Source organism: Notolepis coatsorum (genome assembly GCF_963971535.1).
Source record: "Notolepis coatsorum genome assembly, chromosome: 6".
In the NCBI taxonomy this organism is placed as follows: Eukaryota; Metazoa; Chordata; class Actinopteri; order Aulopiformes; family Paralepididae; genus Notolepis; species Notolepis coatsorum.
This window is the reverse complement of record NC_140170.1, coordinates 102,136,438-102,158,889: the sequence shown is the minus strand read 5'-3', so window position 1 is coordinate 102,158,889 and position 22,452 is coordinate 102,136,438. Positions and strand designations below refer to the sequence as shown.

The following is a 22,452-nucleotide window of genomic DNA, read 5'->3' as shown; positions in this document are numbered from 1 at the left end:
TTGACAGGCTTCAAATGTGAAAGTATATAATCTTCATAAAATGTTGCCATGTTTTCTATGCAAAATATTTGTCTTCAAAGTAACTAGCAACTGATGGCTTCAGATAAATGTAGTGGAGTAAAAAGTACAATATTTCCTTTGAAATGTAGTGGAGTAAAAGTATAAAGTTCCCTAAAATGAAAATACTCACATAAAGTACAAGTAGCTCAACATTTGACTTAAGTACAGTACTTGAGTAAAAATACTTAGTTACATTCCACCACTGCCTATAAGTAGTGAAATAGTGAAAAGGAACAACTCCCTCCCAAATCCAAAAACTATGAATTGGGAAAGATGGTGTCAGCCAGGGGAATATATGGGTATGTCGGTATGTCTGCGTTTCAGAACTGAGAACACAACTATAGAATGGCACTTATTTGGCGGGAAAAAAGAAAACAAACATTCTGTGGGTCCACAAAATCAGTTTCCCATACATTTTCTATGGAGCTGCGTCAGACTTTATACTTGATGACATCATGTAAGTTTGTAAGTATGATTCTCACTTCTCTCATTTCTGGCTTTGGGAGAGAGTAGCTCATGTTCACAAATATTGATTGAAGTTTCCTAAGGCATGGAAATAACATATTGGAATTCTTCATTTAGGGCGATGTTCCCCTTTAAATCTGAATATATTCCCAGTTGGCTATTATGTGACCTAAAAGCCAATTGTATCCACAGTTTCAGGGCGAACAGTACACTCACAATGCAAATAATCTCACTTCATTTCACGAAGACGTCAAGAGCCGTTTTCAGTAAAACTTTATTTTTCAGTGCATGAACAGAACACCATGTCAAGGTCATAGTCTATCCTTTTTTCGATCCATTTTTAAATATTTTCTCTTTTATACATAAAAAAATAATGGAGCGATTAATTACATCTCTATTCGACCCCCCCCCCCCCCCCCCCCCCACCCGAAAGAGCACTCGGTAGAGTATTTAGAAAGGTGCTGTACAATATACAAACAAATTTACATCTACTGAACCCACACGATGTAGAAGAGACCACAAGGATTGTTATTCTAATGAAGTAATGCAAGGCCACATTATGATACAGAAACAAGATATGGTCAAAAACAAAGATATAAAGGAGAAAAAAGAAAACAGTGCAAAGAACATAGGATAAGAGTGTAGTATACTATAGTATTACAGCACACTCATCCAATCAAACTATTGCACAAAAACCCACCACTGATTAGCACCATAGTGCATCCTCCCTGTGACTCGTAAACCTGTCATTGGTAGAGAGAAAACTCTCGTCAAACAATCACACCTCATAGTTATTCAGAACTCAGTGCTCAGCGTCGATCCCATTACCAGCTGACTCAATTCCTTTTTTTTTTAAATTACTTTATCACACATTGTCATGTGCTACTTTATTGCTTTCCCTGAGCTCGTATGAACACGCCACAATCCTGTAGGGATCACAAAGGTATAGTAAACCCATCTCCTTTCTTTCTGGCCTACAATATCAGCATCATTACAACTGAAATATATAGGAAGGCCGCGGTGTCACAGTATAGCCATCTTCCCACAGGAGTAAACTCACTTCCTCAAAGAAATCAAGAAACCACTATTGTGATCTACACTCCATTAGTGTGCACATGTTACCCTGTTTACATAGTCGCACAGAAAGACCCACACATATTTTCAGTTCTTTGCTAGTCCTTTCTCAACAAGCAAAAATAAAATGGGACATGGTTCTGGCCTTGCAACATACTCTATAACAATGACCTGTTGGCCTCGGACAGCGAAAGATGTTTACAAAAGAAATCAAATCAAATCTAATAAAAAATGTAAACTACTTATTTTTTTTTTTATTTTTTTATCAAAAACTCTTATAACATGGTAATGTATGGGCAGCAAGGTGAACATCACCATTGAAATAAAACTCATGGTCATTCTATAATGCTACAAGGGCAAGTGCAGTGCAATGGAACTCAATAAGATACTTTAAAGTTAGAATCTGCAAAACATGACAAATTTCAAATATATATATATATATATTCCACAATGATACACATTTTGAGCTATCACAAACATTTGGTTTATATAGCAGTTTGCATGGTAGCTATACATTTCATGAACTACAAAGACCCATGGTAATTTCTACCTCTGAAATACATTGGAAGGATGGTGAAAGCTCGGATCAGGGCGAACCTTTGAATTCTATATCAAAACATGGAATGGCTCGGCACGGCTACATATACATATATTCATCTATCGTTTCAATAAATTACACATAGGTTGGCTATCATACACTTGGTAAACAAGATCTCGAACCACAAGTTTCTGGTCTTTCGTAATGATATATTTCATATTTTGAGGAGAAACATGTCATATAGTGATGGTCTAGGGTCCCCGGTAAAGTGAATGTTCTCTGGATGGTAGTTTTGAAATCTATACAAGATGTTCAGCATCGGTATCATAAACAAGGATGAAGGAACTGGATCACCCCTGGTGATGTGCAGAGAAGGCGTGCAATAAAAAACAAACGGAAGGACGGACCGCATGCAGCTGAGCGAACCCTAAGAAATAGACTTGTCAAAAAGATTTGCCCACGATAAGACCATAAATAACAAACAGGAAAATAAGACCTTTTGATGACAGCCACACGTTGTGCACACTGACGGGTGAGAGGCGGTGGACATTCTCCTTTTGTTGCATATGGGATAATTGCATTGGAATGGGTGGCGAGAGGTGTGGTTCATAGTATTCATTCCACAGGCTGTCCCCGATATTGGCACATATTCACATTTCATAGTGTCTTGTCTGGCGAGGGCCCTGAGCATGCTACACATGCATGAGGCCCAGATCGATGGTTTCCGAAGCAGCGGCGCAGCACACAAGGCAGAGGGAACAGCAGTAGAGTTAGGAGCACTGGTGCTACATGCCATACAAGACGGGAGATAGGATTTGAGTCATTTTTGTTTTTGTTTTGAATAGACCTCTAGTTAGACACAGCTAGACATAGCCTACGGCGGCAGATAAGTCAGAAGCTGTAGCTCTTTGTAGCAGAAGAACTCAGAACATCGAAACCCCGGAGATGCTGTTTAGGATTCTACAGCACAGCTCCGGTCTGCCTGATTTTACACTCCATCAGAAAGGGTCACGCAGGACTTCTGCCTTGGAGAGGATTCTGGCTGAGCTCGGCACTTTCCACGGCCCTGGACTGATGGATCCCTTTGGGCTCTGAGGGCCCGTCGGAACGCTGTTTAAAGAGGCCACGATGTTTTCCCTGATCTTCTCCTCCTTGGGATAGGCAAATAGATCTCTTCTTCCTTTCTCCTCTCTCTGAGAAACTACAGAGCTTTTTCTGCCTCTCGTATCATTCGAGGCCCTTGTTTCCTTGCTACCGCTAGCCTGTATGCTCGCATCCCTTTCGTCTCTGAGTTTATCCTTCGCTGTGGCATCTCTCGCCCCAGAGCCCGTCCTTACTTCTCTCTCACTCTCTATAACAGTATGAAGAGTACTTGCCCTGTGCAGTTGGGTCTTGGCTACTGCCCTTTTATTTGAAACACCCTGCTCCTGAGCCAACCTAGTTTCCCCTCTCCCTGGCATTCCTTGTCTGCTCTTCCCGACATCAGAATCCCCCCTTTTGCAGTTTCCCCTTTCCTCCTCAACGCTCTCCCTGCTGGAGAATTCCTTTGGTCTCCTCAGCTGGTCTTGTAGATACCTGGCAGTGCGCTGCAGGGTCGAAGCCGCTTCCTGTACGGCTCTGGGGGACTTCCTGGGGCTGGGAGAACGTGTTTTTCGTGTCTGAGGCTTCCTGCTCTTGCTTTCCTCCGCTTCCTGTGTCTTGCTCTCTGTCTTTCTGGGTCTGTGGGAGCAGTCTTTGGCTTTAGAAAATGTATCCCCTGGTTTCTTTGGGCTGCCTGGCTCTTTGCAGTCTTTAGTGGGCCTGGTCCTCTTGTAGAAGATGATGTCCTCAGGGGTTGCTGCCTTCTTGTCCGCCCACTCCCCACTCCCCCCCACTGAGCCAGGGCCAGAGCTTCTGCAGCGGGGCTTGAGAGCTCGGGGTGACAGGGCGCTCCAGTCGGGGGTCTCCTTCAGCTCGCTGGGGAAGGGGGAGGAACTGAAGAAGGGGCTCCCAGTGGAGAATGGAGAGGAGAGGGGCGACGTGTCGGAGAAAAACACCTCTCTGGAAAAGCTTGTGGGTGAGGTGATTTTCTGATCGTGTGGACCTAGAAAAAGAAAGCACACGTTTTACACAAGGAGGCAAAAAGACTCCAAAGACCTTCATAAGCACGAACCAGAGCTCATTTAACCATTTCAGATATACGTTTTGTGGAATGTTTCCTTCGGAATTCCATCTTTGAATTTGAGAGCTCTGTGGGTTTCAAATACCAGTAGCACAACACGTCATCGTTAGAACGTTCAGTTCTCGAAATTCCACCCCACACGCTAGATCTTACAACTGAAATGTTTAATAAAATCACACAAAAAAAGAGAAAACATTTCCATTCTAATGTAGAAACATTAAAGATAGAAAAAAGGAAGAAAAGAGACAAAGAGAGAGAAGAATTACCAAGGTAAGAGAGGAGAGGCCAGTGAAAGCAGTGAGGCTGTTAGTGTTGGTGTTCGTTAGTGTAGTAGCACACAGTAGAGGAAGCTGTATTACCTGCGTCAGGAGCAAGAGAAAGGGAGTCAACAGGAAAGCAGATGGTTAGGAGCCAACAAACATTTCCCCACACAGAACACAACGCTCACCTCGGTACTCCACATTAGGCTCTGTCAATTAACATAAATTAATGGGGCCATTATCATTAGCTAATCAAGGGTTAATTAATCCAATATCAATTTAAACTAATGTTTTCTAAACACACACACACACACACACACACACACACTAATAAACAAAGCACAATAGCCTATATTCTCAGGGTCGCATAGACTATAGTTTGTCTAAACTGTTTCCTTATTCATGGTATTTCCAAAAAGGTATCATGGTATTTCCATAATTATTTGGTCACTACCATGACACAACCAAAAATAATGGAAATACCCTATTACCATCCATTTCATGATTGGAATTGGATCATACCATGATAGTAATTAAATGTGAATGTGGTATCATGGCAATACATGACTTGGCACCATGGTTATATTCATACAATGGCCGTTACCATGGTAAAACTGAAGTCATCACCAAACTACTATGAAACTTTTTTTTGTAAAGGCAGTGAATGAGGTTGTTTGTGTAGAGATTAGAACGTACTGTTGTCTTGAGTCAGCCCTGCTCCAGGTCTCAACAGTAGTAGCACTTTGTTTCCACCCGCCTGGATCAGCTCAATGGCCCTTGTGTGAGAGATGCCATGGGCCGGCTCCCCATTGATCTCCACTATCTCATCTCCAACCTGCCCACGACACGGGAAATGTGGTAAAGCTTACACCCACAAACACACACAGAGATAATTATATAATAACACATAATGGCCTACTAGCAGTGTGCATATGCACACGCACACACGCATGCACGCGCACACACACACACACACACACACACACACACACACACACACACACACACACACACACACACACACACACACACACACACACACACACACACACACACACACAAACGTGAGCACAAGTGCACCCCCCCTGACATAGACACATAAGTACATGCACAGAGGCACACAATTTAATTATCAAAATCTCACACCACACACTCAGTGGTGAGGTGCCCAGAGACACTCTCTATTAATGGAGATGACAGACTAACTTAGTAGAACCAGTGTAAACATGTCAGTCTCTTAAGCTCTAACCTGTGTTGACATTCCCCCTCCATCCTTAAAGGAACATGCCAACATGATGGGATTATGTGCTTATCAGTTACCACTTCTCCAGAGAGGAACCAGAAAATAGATACCAGTTTCCGTTCAGTAGAAAGCTCTCCGGCTGCATATTAGACTGGCAATTCTGCGACCTGCCCCATTTGCATATCAGACCTTAATAAATCAGGCACACAGCTGAATCCGCACATTTAGTTTTCTGCACATGTAAAGACTTGCACCTAGCAGATCCGGGTCCAATAATTGTGGAAATTGTTTATTGATTTGATTTGCAGGATAAAGCCCTTGAGATGTAGCATCTCGTTTTCCAAAGGAGTCCCACAACATGAAACACAATACAAAGAAACAACAATAACCAACAACGACACAAAAACACTTAACACTTTCTGCGCCAATCACAAGTATACTCGTTATTGCTCGCCAGCGGTTGACCGCCAATAACGAGTATACTCGTTATTAGTATACTCTAGTATACTATACTCGTTATTAGATAGTTTTTTCTTTTTTTCAATTTTAATATTCTATACACTCTCACGGACCTCGGTGTTATCATTGAGACCTCGAGAGTGCAATGCCGGCCGAATCCTGCTAGGTGGCAGTATCGCCTACCCTTTGAAACCTTATTTTTATTTCACACTGTGTGTTACATTTTATATGGTCCGGGCGGAGAATTTGGACCCGGGCAAGTGAAACGCTTCATTCGAGCAACTAGGAACGCGTCCAGCACACCTGATGCATATTTTGTGCCATTTCATGTCACGGACCCGATGGACATCAATACTGGAAATCGCGATCAGACAATTGGAATATTCATTTTGGAATAACTCCTAGCAAAAGTAAGGACTATATGACATCAATCCTACTTTGATCCTACAATGATTTCACATCGATCGCAACGATCAACGTATGCCGTTGCTGACGATCAGAGCATCACAAAACGACCCCCCCCCTTTGATGCCTTCATGATGAAACATAATACCTATTATATACCTTTGATTTGGAAATAATATCGTGTCCAGGCGAGCAACGCGAACGACTTTCGCAAAATGCACATGGCGCTCCATATCTCAGCTTCCAGGAATTAGCCCGGATCACTCTGAAACTATACAATATTCACCACGGGATAACACGCGAACGTATACATGACAAATTTTACATATTGGACTACAAATAGTGTCTGTCAAATGAGCCAGACTATTTTCTCCATAGCTATAATATAGAATATACAATAAAATATTGTGAAATGTTGTGAAAATAGGTAATGGAAAGCTGGCGCTAGAAAGCAGAGATGGGCGCTGGCTATGGCGTTGAATGAGTTCACAAAAAAAAATTATGATTTATTTTGCACATAATCTCACACATTCAAAAACTCTAAACAGTTTTGCACACATTCATTTATTTTTGACAGTTATTTGAGAGTAAATGAGTTTGGTCACCAGTGATGTCATCAGGGACATTGAACCCTTGTGTTGTGTTAATTACAGCACCATGAAGTAAAAAAATAAAAATAAAATAACAATACCTTGTCTCATAGGGACTACTACCTTATAATTTCATTGAGCTGTAACTAACACAACACAAGGATTCAATGTCCCCAATGACATCACTGGTGACCATATCCAAACCATGTGTGAGATTATGTGCGAAAATTTGGTGAAGTGTCCCTTTAACATCACAAATGGCTGCTAGTCAAAAGGCTGCACAATTTAAGCAGGCAGCGACTCAGATCACACAGTGTAACAAGGCGAGAGGGAGCGGGAGCCAGTTGACTCAGCGAGCACTCAGCAATGTGACTGTGACGCGCGCAGGGAATCGGCATAACGTTGGCATAAAGGAAAACGGTAGGAAAGGAAAAGCAAAACAGCACTCACGTGGATCCTGCCATCCAGGAGAGCAGCTCCATCCTCTGCCAGTCTCAGGATGTACAGGCCCATGTTGTACTCTGTGCCGCCACGTAGACTGAAGCCAAAGCCCCTGGGCCCCCGCTCTAACTCCACTGTTATACAACCCTGCAAAGACAGAATGTGAGGATACACAGTCACACAGACATTCAAACACTCACTCAGGTGGTGCCACACAAACATATGCACGCACGCACGCACGCACGCAAACACACACACACACACACACACACACACACACACACACACACACACACACACACACACACACACACACACACACACACACACACACACACACACACACACACGTGTGTGCATGCATGCAGCGAGCGAGCGAGCACAAACATGATTTACCACCATCTTTCTCCTGTAAAACATTTTACAGGCTGCTAAAACAAACATCCGAGATATTGACATTTATAAGAGTGTGATTCCTTGCCTGGTTGGGTCCCGTCACACACAGTGTTCCCTGTTCGCTCAGGGGAAGCGTTTTGTAGTCCGACCAGTTAACTGCCTCCCTCTTCTCCTCCAAGTCTAGGTTATAACTGAAACACGACGACAGCATTCTGTTAATGTTTTTGTTCTCTCCAGTCGTACAGGCACTTTACACCATGCCGCAGGCCATGATGTTTTTAATCATTAAGTCATTATGCAAAATGGAAAAGTCTGGAGGTTAAAAACGTTTCATCGATGGAGAGATTAAATGTTGTTGAGCCTACGGCAGTTGGCTGTCAATACATAAATTATCCATTGACCCCCTATTCCAATTCTGTGTAGTGGGGACTTTTGCACCAGTCTGAAGTGGACTACAAAATACTAGGGCCAACAAACTGGTAATCTCCATCCAGTGCCGGACTGGGGAAATCATTCAGGGCGGGAAATTGTGCGAAATATAGCCCCAGTCAGGCCACTTTTTAAGCGGGGGGTCTGGGGTCCCCCACCAGGAAATTATTTGTTACAAAAACTTAATTTCCTGCACATTCTGGTGCAGGGATTTTATAATTTGTACCTTAAATGCCAGTGTTTGTGATGGCGTCAAATGCAAAGTGGATTTTTCTGGGGGGGATTATTACAGGCTAGCATGTGTCAATGATTAGCAACAACACTGATTTTGATGGATTTTTAGTTTTTTTCTAATGGTCCCGCCTCCACCAATCACATGCTTTGTGTGTGTGTGAGCGAGAGATAGAGAGAGAGAGATAGTTCTCCAACTTGTGTGAGTTTAGACTGCGTTACCCTCTGTCGCAGTGATCTCCTGGTTGTTCCCCACCTAGGTTATCTAACTATCGCGCCGCCGCAACTAGAAACACTGGCCTGGCCTGCTTCTAAGTTCAGTGGACTGACTGCAAAAAATAAATTAAATAAAATAAAATAAAATAAAAGGATGTTTTTATAATTTCTTTAAAAAAAGATTGTGCAGGCCAGGCCACCGGGAAAACTCCGGTTACCCAGTCCGGGCCTGGGCAGTCTTTCATATCTGTGATGTGGTTTGGTGAGAGAAGATGATCCTTACTGTTCGTCCTGCAGGGCCGACCTTTGACCCGAGGCTCGGTGCTGCAGAGCTGGACTCTGTTTGGCTGAGCTGGCCCCAGAGGGAGGACCCTTGTATTCTGAAACACAAGGTGTGAGGCTTGTGAATGATATGTCCACGTCATCACTATAGAGTTACATAAATGCACACAATGAAGACTCTCGCTTCTAGCTTGTCCCATTCTAGCCTGAAGCTTTTTCAGCCACGTATTGACATGTGCAGACGTTATGAACATGCTCTGTCCATTCCCACGGGGGTTTCAGTCAACCAATGGTCTTGTTTGGATAAAATATTTAAACCTGTTTTTCAATGCTTCCTTGCTGCTGTCATTTTAGTGTGTGTGTGTGTAGGTGTGTGTGTGTGTGTGTGTGTGTGTGTGTGTGTGTGTGTGTGTGTGTGTGTGTGTGTGTGTGTGTGTGTGTGTGTGTGTGTGTGTGTGTGTGTGTGTGTGTGTGTGTGTGTGTGTGTGTGTGCGTGCATGCTTGCGTGCGCGTGTGTGTGTGTGTGTGTCAGGGGCGGGGCTAGGGGGTGGCTACTTGGGCTCAAGCCCCGAATGTTTTCTGAAAAGCCCCGAATCTATCTTAAAAAATAATTAAATTTTTTTTCTTTTGGGGGCAATTAATCATTGTTACATGAAAATATGTTTGCACCAGATTTAGCAGAAGCTAATTTCCATCTGTAGTCTATCCAGCTGCTAACTGTATTTGAGTGAGTTAAGTCTTGGTGTTATGGTAGACTCAGACCTAAGCTTTAAATCACAATCAACAAGTTGACAAAAACATAATTCTTCCACCTTAGAAACATAGCTAAAGTACGGCCATTTATAAATCAAAAGGACGCTGAAAACCAGATCCATGCCTTTATCTCAAGCCGACTCGACTACTGTAATGCACTCCTTACCGGCCTCCCGGAAAAATACGATGATAACTATTTTATTGCAATGCACTATTGCATTATTTTATTCTATTTTACTAACTATTTTATCGAGTTAACCCTAGATCTTAGATCCTAATATGAAAAACGATGTGATTTAATGTTCTATGTCTTACCTTGACTTTGTCTATTTTACTGCTATCTATTTTATGCTTTATGTCTGCACTTTATGCATTGCTCTTGATCTGCCAATGTTGTGCTCATTTTATGCCTGTCTTTTTGTACTGCTGTGAAGCACTTTGAGCTGCAATTCTTGTATGAAAGGTGCTATACAAACACAGTGTATTATTATTATTATTATTATTATTATTATTATTATTATTATTATTATTATTATTATTATTATTATTATTATTATTATTATTATTATTATTATTATTATATTATATTATTATATAAATTATTATAGTTTGCTTCATTAATTAAAGGGTGTGAATTTAAGTGTTCTCTAGTGCCTTTTGTCCGCTTTAAGGTGGTGGTATAAGTTAAAGGTTGTGGTGTCGAAGTAAAAGAAATCCGTGCCCGCTATCGCGGGCACCTATCTGGGCTAAGCCCCAGATCTCCTACAATCCTAAATCCGCCCCTGGTGTGTGTGTGTGCGTGCGTGCGTGCGTGCGTGCGTGCGTGCGTGCATGCGTGTGATAGCATCAAAGCCCTGTCCATTTTCTCCCTGGAGGGGTATATAGTCTTCAGCATCTGGTAAATTTATAGGGTTTCATTCCCTATAAATCTATTGTTCCACGACAGGGTCTGAGCCAAAGAGACTGTCAGACTATTTACATATAAATAAGCAACGTGTTTGTTTGCATCTAAAAGCGGTCTGCCCACTATTGAAACGTACCGTGTGCAACAACACGGGGCTGTACTCACCGTCCTCGGGAACCACGGTGAGGGTGACAACGTTGCCGGCCTCCTTGATCAGCTGGACGATGTCATTGTGAGAGAGCTCTATGATGGAGCGCCCGTTGACCGCCGAGATGCGATCGCCGACGCTCAGCAGGCCACAGCGGTCGGTGGGGCTGCCTTCGATGATCCGGCCGATCTTATGAGGGATCACTGATAAAAAGAGAAGGTGCAGGGAGGAGACGGAATGAGACCCCCACCCCGGAGACACGGCCGACCTGGGCTACAACAAACCGGATCTAAAATACAGAAAGAGACTTTATCTCGCTCTGAAAAAATACCTTGCTGCGTTCGATTATAACTCGGAGGTAGAAAATTATGACTTCCTACTAGGTAGAAATGGAATAAAACGGTCACCTAGGCCCTAGGGAGTTCCTAGTCGCAAACTCGGGTATGATTTCTTAACCCCCTCAGTTGAGAAACCCCCCCGCCAGTAATTTCAACATGGCTACCCACATCGTATGAATGTTAATGTTGTTATTAGCTGTTTTAACTCATTCAGCCAATCACGAGAAAAGTCGGGTTTTAATCGTTATTTCTTTTATTAGTTATATCCATTCATTTTTCATCCATCCAGCCTGATGTTATCATTGGGAATGGGTCTGAGCTCGCAAAAGGGAAAATACCGCCACCTACGCCTTCCAGCCGGTATTGTACTCCATTAGAAATGGTGTAGTTTCTTTTCTGGGCCGATCTGAGCCGTGCGGGCGGGGTTTAAATACTCCGGCAGGACTAGCGTTTACAATGTTTGTTACATCTGCGATGCTGCCCCCCCCCCCCCCCCCCTCTTCATATGCAATGCTGGACAATGTGTGGGACGGACCTCCACGAGCAGTATTTGGACTGGCGATCAGATAATTGTATTATTTCTTTTGCATTACATCAGAGACCAGGTAAGGACTCTATATATCCAATCTTGCGTTGATCTGATATTTCTTTCTACTGCGATCAAAGCTATCTGTGTGGACCGTGTGTGGCTGTTTACCGTTGGGTGCAGGAGGGGGGGGGGAGCGCCGCGCTACGAGGGCCATTTCATGTATGCACGAGGAGACATAATAATGATAATCTAGCGTTGATTTCAGGAAGATTTGATAATCAGGCAAAAAAATATATAAAAATTGTAATAAGTGTATTCCACTAAAACGCTATTATCGCGTCTTTTCCTGGGATTACTAAGAATCACCAAAACTATACTCATATTCAAAATGGTATAAAACGGAAATGTATGGATGAAAAAACTATCTGTTTTGTGCATGTTGACTGGAAGCAACTCACTGACAAACAACGGGTGTATTAGACCCATAGCTATAATATAAGATATACTTTAAGCACTCGCAAATGTCGCAGTCTCCCCATTGATTAAAGCGATGGCGCTCTAGCCCCCCCTGGCGCCCCGACCCCTGGCGCTGATTGAGTTAAGAGTACATTTGTAAGTAAATTAGCTACATGTCGTTGTAAACCGTCTTTGTGAGTTCTACTTCATGCAAGACAAATTGTAAGATAAAATTGCAAAAAGAGGTTTAGCGTGAGCATCCATGTCTTTTCGACATTGTAGGTCGGAGATGGCGTGTTTGAACGAACATAGCATTAGTCATTGCTAAGACTTGACTTAATAATATAGATGTAACGTGAACAGTGCTCCACAGAAGGGGACCGGGCTCACCTCCCAGCGGGGGCTTGCTCTTGGAGGTGAGGATGACAAAGCCAAAACCCTCCGAGTCCTTGCGGTGCAGCGTGATGTCGAAGGACTCGTGGTCCAGAGCGCAGGGCATGGGGATCCGGGGCAGCCTGGGAGAACCGTTCACCAGCACGGGTGTCATGCTCTGCACTTCTTCCTCCGTCGCGTCTGTTACAGAGATAGAACATGACCGTAGAATGAAAATGACTTTTCTTATGCGTGTTATGGTGATACGATTCTGTTCAGTTTCTGCTATAGTAGGTTGCCTTAAAGGCCCAATTTGGTAACCCCACCACTAAAGAAATGTATAAGAATGGAGACATGTTTTCATTCTCTAAATGACTGACTTCTTCTAATTACATTAGCTATATTTAATGGTTGTAAATTGAAAATGTTCGTCTGTAATATCTTTGTAACCAGTAAAACAATCAGGATGCTGTATCAGAACTGTTCAACTGGGTTTCACTTTACTTGGAGAGTCCAATGGCTTATCTATAACTAGTCAGCTGACAAGATATTGAAAAATCCACGCCCGCTTGCCTCAACGATTATCGCCCTGTAGCTCTCACCTCCATAGCCATGAAGTGCTTTGAGAAGCTAGTAAAGGGCTACATCTGTTCCTCCCTCCCCAACACCCTAGACCCCCTGCAATTTGCATATCGCTCCAACAGGTCCACGGAGGACGCCATAGCCCATGTGCTGCACACAGCAGCATCACACCTGGACAAGAGGCAGGGGAACTATGTGAGAATGCTATTTATTGACTACAGCTCAGCATTCAATACCATAGTCCCCTCCAAACTCGTAGTCCAGCTCAGAGACCTGGGCTTGAACTATGACCTCTGCCAGTGGGTCTTGGAATTCCTGACAGGAAGACCCCAAGTGGTGAGAGCACGACTGTGTGGCAAACCACAACAGCAACACAATCATCAAGTTTACTGACAACACAGTAGTGGTGGGCCTGATCTCTGCAAACGACGAGAGGGCCTACCTGGGAGAGAGGTAGAGAACCTGGTGCTGTGGTGCCGGGAGAACAGCCTCTCCCTGAATATCAGCTAAACTGAAGAGATGATTGTGGATTTTAGGAGGTCGGGGGCTAGGGACTGCAGCCCCCTCAGCATCTATGGGGCACCGGTCGAGAGAGTGAACAGTTTCAAGTACCTCAGAGTCCACATATCCGAGGACTTTACATGGACCACACACATTGACAGTGTAGTGAAGAAGGCACGGCAACGCCTCTACACCCTTAGGCGCCTAAGGAAGTTCAAAGTGAGTCAGAAGATCCTTAACCTCTTAAGCCCAACGGGACCGGTACCGGTTCCAAAATGACATCACGTCATAAATCAAGCTCTGACATAATTATTGTTTTTCTTTTCAAACGTATTCAAGAATAAACATCATAACCATCTCACAACATTTTTTTATAATCTTATTACTCTGGATTATTTACCACAAAACTGAAAGTTATTGGCATATATTGGAGCGGGGTTAGTTTGTCTCCCCTATTTTTAGCATTTAGCAACCATCCGATTTGAAATCAGTTTAAAAATGGCGGAGCTCTTGCAAGAATAAAAAACCTACTGTACATACAGTAGATTTCATTCTCTGTTCTTCATGCACGCCTGGTGATACTAAATCCAAATTGAACTCGGCCATTTGAAAGAGAAGATTTGGCCCAATCCATAAATGTGCGAATTGGCTATAATAAGGTCATTATTAACACTTTGCATGCCACGCCTGAGATTATTCGGGTTATTACCCCCCGGGTTGAATGCCCAATCACGAGAATATTCGTTTGTTCACTTTTTGTAATTTTTTTTTAGTGATCTGAAATCATATTTCATCAACCGTGTCTACCATTTTACTTCTCACTCATGCAACCGGCGTCTACCAGCTTCATGCTGGACTCTCGGAGCAGCGGGAATATGTGTTTTACAGTATACACAGTGGATCACTAAAAGGAGTGATTTTTTCGAATGGCGATCAGGAATTGGAATAATCCATTTGGATACCATCTGATCTCAGGTAAGGAATCTATGTTACCAGTCTAAGGATAATCAGACCCGTTTTCACGGATATAAGCTTTTATGTGATTATGTGATATCGCTGTTTGACTGTGCGCGCCGTCAGGAAATAGGAGACACGATTTTCGGCTCGCCGCAAGAGCGTGCATGCGTACACATATACTATCGATAATCTAGCATTTATTTGAAAACGATTCATAAATAGGCCGAAAAATGACAACGTTCTAGAATATTCCAGGAAAAGGCGATTATCAGGGAATCTCTTATTTTTTCCGTGAAACCGAGTGCTTTTCAGAATGGTAGAAAACGGAAATGAACCGATAAAAAAACAATCTGCTATGACAATGTTGACTGGAAAATGAGTCTTTGATAAGTGACGGGCAGATTAGACACATAGCCATAATTTAAAACATAGATTAGGCAATATTAACGCTAACATTGAAGTGGCCCTGGGCATTCAAGGGACTAATAATGAATTAAACTTGGGCAGTGAAAGTGTTAAAGGAGCTACCGTCTTATACGGAGCTACTGAGAAATTTGATCCCGTAGATGGACCTGGCTGACGCGCCGTTATATTTGTTTGATCTGATACCAAACCGTCAGTTCGCTGTGTGTCAGTGTTCCAATGATACGATGCAGGCTGCTCTTCTTGGAAAACGATATATTTATTTTGCTTCACTGTGCAAACAGGATATATTGGGCTCCATAAACAGATAAATTATAATTAATACAATAACTGACTTGCCTACAAACATTTCGCCCTGCGGCGTGTTCAAACAGCCGTAACCTGCGACCTACAACCTGCGGTCAAAAACCATTGCCCTTTCCGGGTCAAACTCCTAACTCCTACAGTGCACCTGGCGCTTATATAAACAGAAGTGCCACCCCATGGTCACATACATCCATTACACATATTTACATCCATTTGGCCGTTACAGTCATTTATAGGCCTGCTATTCTATATTCTATAATACTATTTCAAATAGCATTGGTCCGGATGGGAGAATTCAGTACTGTATCTACAAAACCTTCTGTTTAATCATCTTCCCTTGATTAATTTTCTTAGATTCTTTGTACAAGTGATCTCAAGAAGGTACTGAACGAGCTCAGTGGCAGCTTTTCATGTCTGGTCATTTTTAGCATGGTGTTATTCACTGTCAAAGATGCAAAGAAAAATCATAATTCATAGTCTCCTTTGTTTGATCACAATTTAAGCAAGCCTAGTAATATACACAATACTTCTGACACTGGGAATACATTCAGTGATGCCCATAGATGTCCCTAGATACCAAGAACATTAAAAAAAAAAGTGTTTGTACCTCATTGTCTGTATTTTGTACGTCATTGTCTGCATTTTTACTTAATTGTACTTAGGTTGTACTTAGGTTGTACTTTAGTTTGTATATTGTATTGTATATTGTATAGTGTTATTCCTCTTTTACTTACTTTTTTACTGTATGAAGCACATTCTCATGGGCTCATACAGAACCAAGCATTTCACTGTAATGTACATGTACCGTATGTGACAAATAAAAACAAACTTGAAACTTGAACTTGAACTCTATTGACAGTCAATAGACTAATCAGGAGATTGGGCTTGATAACATTTGTTTTGTGTTTGTTATGTGTTTTATATGTTTGTCCTGTTGTGATTAACACTTTAATCGCCATGGGTTAAATTCATAATTTACCATCCCTCGCCAGCTCTATTTGTCTATGGAGAAGTTCCCCTTCTTTGCAGGGCTATAACTTTTTAAATTCTATTGCTAAATTGCCATTATTATGGCCCATTCAATGTCCTATATGTATTGTTCAGGGTGTAGCAACGTTAAACTTTTTCATTCACATATTCATACTAAAATATGGACTAAAGTATAAGTATGTTTTTATCGTTTTCTGCAGCTTTCTTCAGAACGTGATTTATAGCCCTAAATGCATTATATTGATGATCAAATACAGTTTGGTAGGAATCTGTGCGAGATAAAAAATTTCAACTGGACGTGGTTCTAGAAGTTTCTATGCATCATCTGATGATGACCGGATGAGCGGGGGATCGTTTATAATTCCGTGGGCAGCGTTAGATGATTCATCCAGAGTGGGTCATATGTTCATCAATGCAGTTTATATGGAACACGTAGAATATAAGGCTGAATCTTACCGTGGCTTCCTCGCGCCGCTGGCAGATGAGCGTGGAACAGAATTTTTTCTATTATGGGATGGAGAAATGCCCGATCCATTTCCAGGTTGTATAATAGTATATATGTCCAAATCATGTTGTTTTTTCGAGTTATTTGCACCGATCGATGTTCACTGTGTCAATACGGAGTCTCTCTAACGATAGCGAGTGCCCGGACCACATATGGATGAGCACTACCGGTTCAAAGGTTAATTTCCGGTTGGCGATCTGCCGATCGGCCACCAGATGGCGCTCTTGAACCGCTAGAGAGTTGAGTGGAGCTTTGCAGTGTGTCTCAGGGCTCCGGAAAGGAAATATGATTTAGATGACAGATTTTTGAAATATTGACATCAAAGACGAGTTACGGCGTCTTCGGCAGAATGAGCATGGCTAGGAATGACGTGTAAACTCGTCCACGGCGATCATAGTGTTAATATATCATATGTTTACAACCTCTAGAAATTACCTTATATCTATGGATCTGCTTAGTCTCTACTCTCTAGTCTAAACATTGACATTTTACTAGTGCAATGCCCGTTCAAAATGTGGCTGTTCGATTCAGAGCTGCCTGATTGCTTGGCCCCCAGAAGTGCTGCTTGCAGCGACACAACTCTTTGTTTTCCTGTTCCCATCCCTCTAGGCAAAACAACCTTTCCTTAAGTTACATGCCAAAGCATACGTTTGTTGTTATACATCTCACGAAAGGCACTATATAAATCTAAGAAATGATTGTTATTATTATTATTATTATTATTATTATTATTATTATTATTATTATTATTATTATTATTATTATTATTATTATTATTATTATTATTATAATGCCACCATCTGGCCAAATGGCACCACATTCGACACCACACTCCCCTGGGTCCTCAGCAATAGACCCAACAAGTGTGAAGTTGATCGGATGAACAGTTCTTGAGATATGTGTAAAGTTTGTTGTTATAGAGCCACCATCTGGCCAAATGGCACCACATTCAACACTGCACTCCCTCGTGTCCTCTGCAATCCCCCCGACAAGTGTGAGGTTGATCAGATGAACAGTTCTTGAGATATGTGAGCCTGAGACAGACAGACACGCATGCATGCAGAGATTCCGTCCTTTATAGTTAGATACAAGTTCTTGCCTTCAAACTGGTATGATATTAAAGGATTAAGAATCATTATATTAGAAGTCTTCTGCCTGACATTACTGTAGCTTACTTTGCGCATGGGTTGTCTTGCATGAACCAAATGTTATCAGTCACACTGGCTTGGTAGTTCAGACAATGAAATTACACTCACAAATTGAATTTTATAGGGCGGCTGGGTGGCGCAGCGGACATTGCGCTCGTCACCAACGCAAGAGACACCGGGTTCGACTCCGGCTGCCGGCGCTGCCTCCGGCTTGGGCCGGCTGTCATACTAACTCAATTGGCAGAGTTAGAGGGTGGAAGTCGATGGGTGGTAATCTGGACGTTGTGGACAGCGACTCCTACAGGTCGGTTGGGGACGCCTGCACAGCAGAGACAGGAAGTGGCGGGGGTAGTGTGAGCCTCCCACATGTTACACCTCGCCAATGAGAGTCCGTGCTGGCAGATGAAAAGATGTGACAGGCTGCCTCCTCATGTACCGGAGGGGGACACGTGATGCAAGGCTTCTATCCTCCCTACAACCGGCCTGTGGGGGGAATATGCGAGCAACGTTCAAAACAGGGGAGGGAAGAATTGGCACAATGGAATTGGGATGGGAGAAAAATAGAAAAAGAGGAGAAAAAGTGGATACAAAAAATAATACAATTTTATACAGAGCCACTCCGGCGGTGGTGGTGTGGCTACATTTTGTTTCCTCTAACTTTATCTCTGAGTTAATTGACTTAATCTCAAACCCTGCTCTCTTTTTGATTGGAGGACGCACCTACAGTAGTTCAATTGCACCTAGATTGTAGGTCGCACCTAGAATCGAGCCACTATATTTTGAATGCCTTTTAATTCTTCATGAGAATAAATGGATAACCGTTGGAAACATATATAGACCTCCCTCTGCACGTTAAAGAAAGATATATTTGGAAATGTAAATCTAACCCAATGAATTAATGAGTCACCCCTACCTGTACATGCCAGTCTCTACATGACTGGATATTTGCCTCACACCCTAATATATTTTCAAAAGCTGGTGTTTTGCAAGACTGCTTCAGCAATCACTGTTCAGTTATTTACTGTTATTTAAAATACGCCAAATGTCAACAGAATTTATTAAAATTAGACAGTATGAGAACATTAGCAGACTTATTTATTAATGATCTTATTTCTATTAATTGGGATAGGTACCAGTTATACTGAGTTCACTGACGTGGCAGACAAACACACTAGCTTGAGAATATCAGAAGTCAAGGGAAGACGTCTACCCTGGATTAGCTCAGAACGTATCGGCATCTGCAGGCAGAGGGACCCGTAATGCTAAATCCAATCCAATTACTTTCTAATTACTTTAAAAAACCCTAAACAATTCTGGAACAGAATCAAAACCATTATTAGTACAATGAATGAATGAATACAATCAGATAATTGAGTGAACAATACACTATTGCATGATGCTTTATCTATCTAAGTGTTTATTCAGCATTTTTCATCAGACTGCTCTACCATAACACCTGACCTCTCTAATATTGGCAGCATCGACAATATTCTACCCTGTCACGGCTCCTTTTACTTTAAAGGGGCCCTATTGTGAAAATGTTCTTTTCCTGTGTTTTACATTGTTTTTACAGAATGAGGGGTTGTCCCAACACTGAGAAGTTGTTTTAAATATATGTATGTACAATGTTGTTTTGCTGCTGTCACAAGAACCCTCCCTCTTGAAATGAGCCATTCAGAATGGCAGCCACATTCAAACCACATATTGATCGTGTTTGACGTCAAATTTACTTTGGAATTGGTGTTCAGAGCAAAACACATAGTAAAGGACAGCTCAGACCCTGGCTTCCACCTGTTCCACCTGTTGCCATCTGGCAGGCGTTACAGGTGCATCAGAACAAACAGACTTAAGGACAGTTTTCCCCCAGGGCCATAACCACCCTGAACTCTAACATCCATATCACCCCATTCTACTCTTCCCCCACTACTGTGCAATCATTATTTAACTGCAATATATTTATATGCCTCTATTCACAAAGTGCAATATATCCATACATATACATGATATTGATATCCTGACTGATAGCTACTTTGTCTAGCTGTATTACTGTGAACTTTTGTGATAATTGTGTCCCGCTTGGGGACCAGGTTTCCACGTTGCCAGATACCCAGGTGGGGTATCTCCCGGGCGTTTCTGTGTGGAGTTTGCATGTTCTCCCCGTGCCTGCAAGGGTTTCCCCTCCCGATAAGATAAACCCAATGGAAAAACATGCACAACAGATCACTAATGCTGTCGCGTCCCTGACGAAGACGGACAGGAGCACTTTGATTGGTCCCCGGGGCGCGGCCCCACGCCGCAGCCCCTATCTGCTCCCGGCTGCCTTTGGGGGGAAGGACGACGGGATGGGTCAAGCACAGAAACTCAATCTCATCAGCGACCCAAAAAAGAATTGCCTGTGTTTGTTCCTGTGTGTGTGCCACCCATCGCATGTGTGTGTCACTGCATGACGAATAAAGACTTCTTCAAAGTCCAGTTATACTTGTGTGTTTCACTGTGTAGCACCTTAAAGGTTGAGTCTGTAATCTTGTTGTACGTGTATAATGACAAGACTCATGTAGACTCATGTATAGATTCATGTATTGTAGACTCATGTATAGACTCATGTATAGACTCATGTAGACTCATGTATAGACTCATGTATAGACTCATGTATAGATTCATGTATAGACTCATGTATAGACTCATGTATAGACTCATGTATAGACTCATGTATAGACTCATGTATAGACTCATGTAGACTCATGTATACTCATGTATAGACTCATGTAGACTCATGTATAGACTCATGTAGACTCAGGTATAGACTCATGTATAGACTCATGTAGACTCATGTATAGACTCATGTATAGACCCATGTATAGACTCATGTAGACTCATGTATAGACTCATGTATAGACCCATGTATAGACTCATGTAGACTCATGTATAGACTCATGTATAGACCCATGTATAGACTCATGTATAGACTCATGTAGACTCATGTATAGACTCATGTAGACTCATGTATAGACTCATGTATAGACTCATGTATAGACTCATGTAGACCTGTTCAGAGGTCTTTAATTGGCATGCAATTATCCTCAATGTTTTAGCGGTTAGCACAGACGGTTAGCACACACACACACCGGAACACACACGCATGCATTGTCTTTGTAGGATCGCCGATGCGATTCGTCTCTGCGCTTAACCCATCCCGTCGTCCTTCCCCCCAAGGGCAGCCGAGAGCAGACAGGCGTCGGCGAGGGCCGCGCCCGGGGACCAATCCAAGTGCTCCTGCCCGTGTTCGTCAAGGACGCCACAGTGTTAGCGATCTGTTGTTGTGCATGTTTTTCCATTGGGTTTATCTTATCGGGAGGGAAACCATTGCGAGCACGGGGAGAACATGCAAACTCCACACAGAAAGGCCTGGGAGATACCCCACCTGGGTACCTATAGATTAATGTATAGATTCATGTAGACTCATGTATAGACTCATGTATAGACTCGTATATACTCATGTATAGACTCATGTATAGACTCATGTATAGATTCATGTATAGACTCATGTATAGACTCATGTATAGACTCATGTATAGATTCATGTATAGACTCATGTATAGACTCATGTATAGACTCATGTATAGACTCATGTATAGACTCATGTATAGACTCATGTAGACTCATGTATAGACTCATGTATAGACTCGTATATACTCATGTATAGACTCATGTATAGACTCATGTATAGATTCATGTATAGACTCATGTATAGACTCATGTATAGACTCATGTATAGATTCATGTATAGACTCATGTATAGACTCATGTATAGACTCATGTATAGACTCATGTATAGACTCATGTATAGACTCATGTATGACAGATCCAAGTGGCCTCCTCCCAGTATAGGAAGACACATTCATTGATTGCCACACATTTTTAAATGTGTCCACTTCACCTACAACCGTTTGTAGTATTTCAAATGATCAACTGAGGCACTCTGCTCAGTTTCCTCTTTATTCCTACAGTTACAAAAAAGCTATTGGAAAACAAAGCTTTTAATTAGTGGTGGGACTCGATTAAATATTTTTATCGAATTAATTCGCGACTTTATAGTTAATTAATCTAAATTAATCACATTTTAATCGCATATCAATATTTGATGCGAAAAGCAATTTTTTTCAATTCAAATACATTTTGGTATATGAGTGAATCAATGAATATACATTATACATACGTTTAAGCAGCAAAATCCTGTATCAGCTACAGTACTACACAGACCAACAGATCAATGCAATTTTTAACAAAGTG

The 22,452-nt window shown here is 42.2% G+C and overlaps 1 protein-coding gene across 2 annotated transcripts in view; it reads right to left on the bottom strand.

Moving 5' to 3' along the window:
• Positions 1–971: 971 nt before the first annotated feature.
• Positions 972–22,452, bottom strand: part of magi3b (membrane associated guanylate kinase, WW and PDZ domain containing 3b) — a 439,603-nt gene continuing 418,122 nt past the window's right edge. For both annotated transcript variants that reach the window (XM_084316729.1, XM_084316730.1), the window contains 7 exons: positions 12,769–12,951; positions 11,073–11,258; positions 9,252–9,348; positions 8,178–8,283; positions 7,706–7,843; positions 5,255–5,393; positions 972–4,220 (listed from right to left, as the gene is read on the bottom strand). In XM_084316729.1, coding sequence (XP_084172855.1) covers positions 3,136–4,220; positions 5,255–5,393; positions 7,706–7,843; positions 8,178–8,283; positions 9,252–9,348; positions 11,073–11,258; positions 12,769–12,951 — 1,934 coding nt within the window. In that variant the 3' untranslated portion in view covers positions 972–3,135. The remainder of the gene's footprint in view (positions 4,221–5,254; positions 5,394–7,705; positions 7,844–8,177; positions 8,284–9,251; positions 9,349–11,072; positions 11,259–12,768; positions 12,952–22,452) is intronic.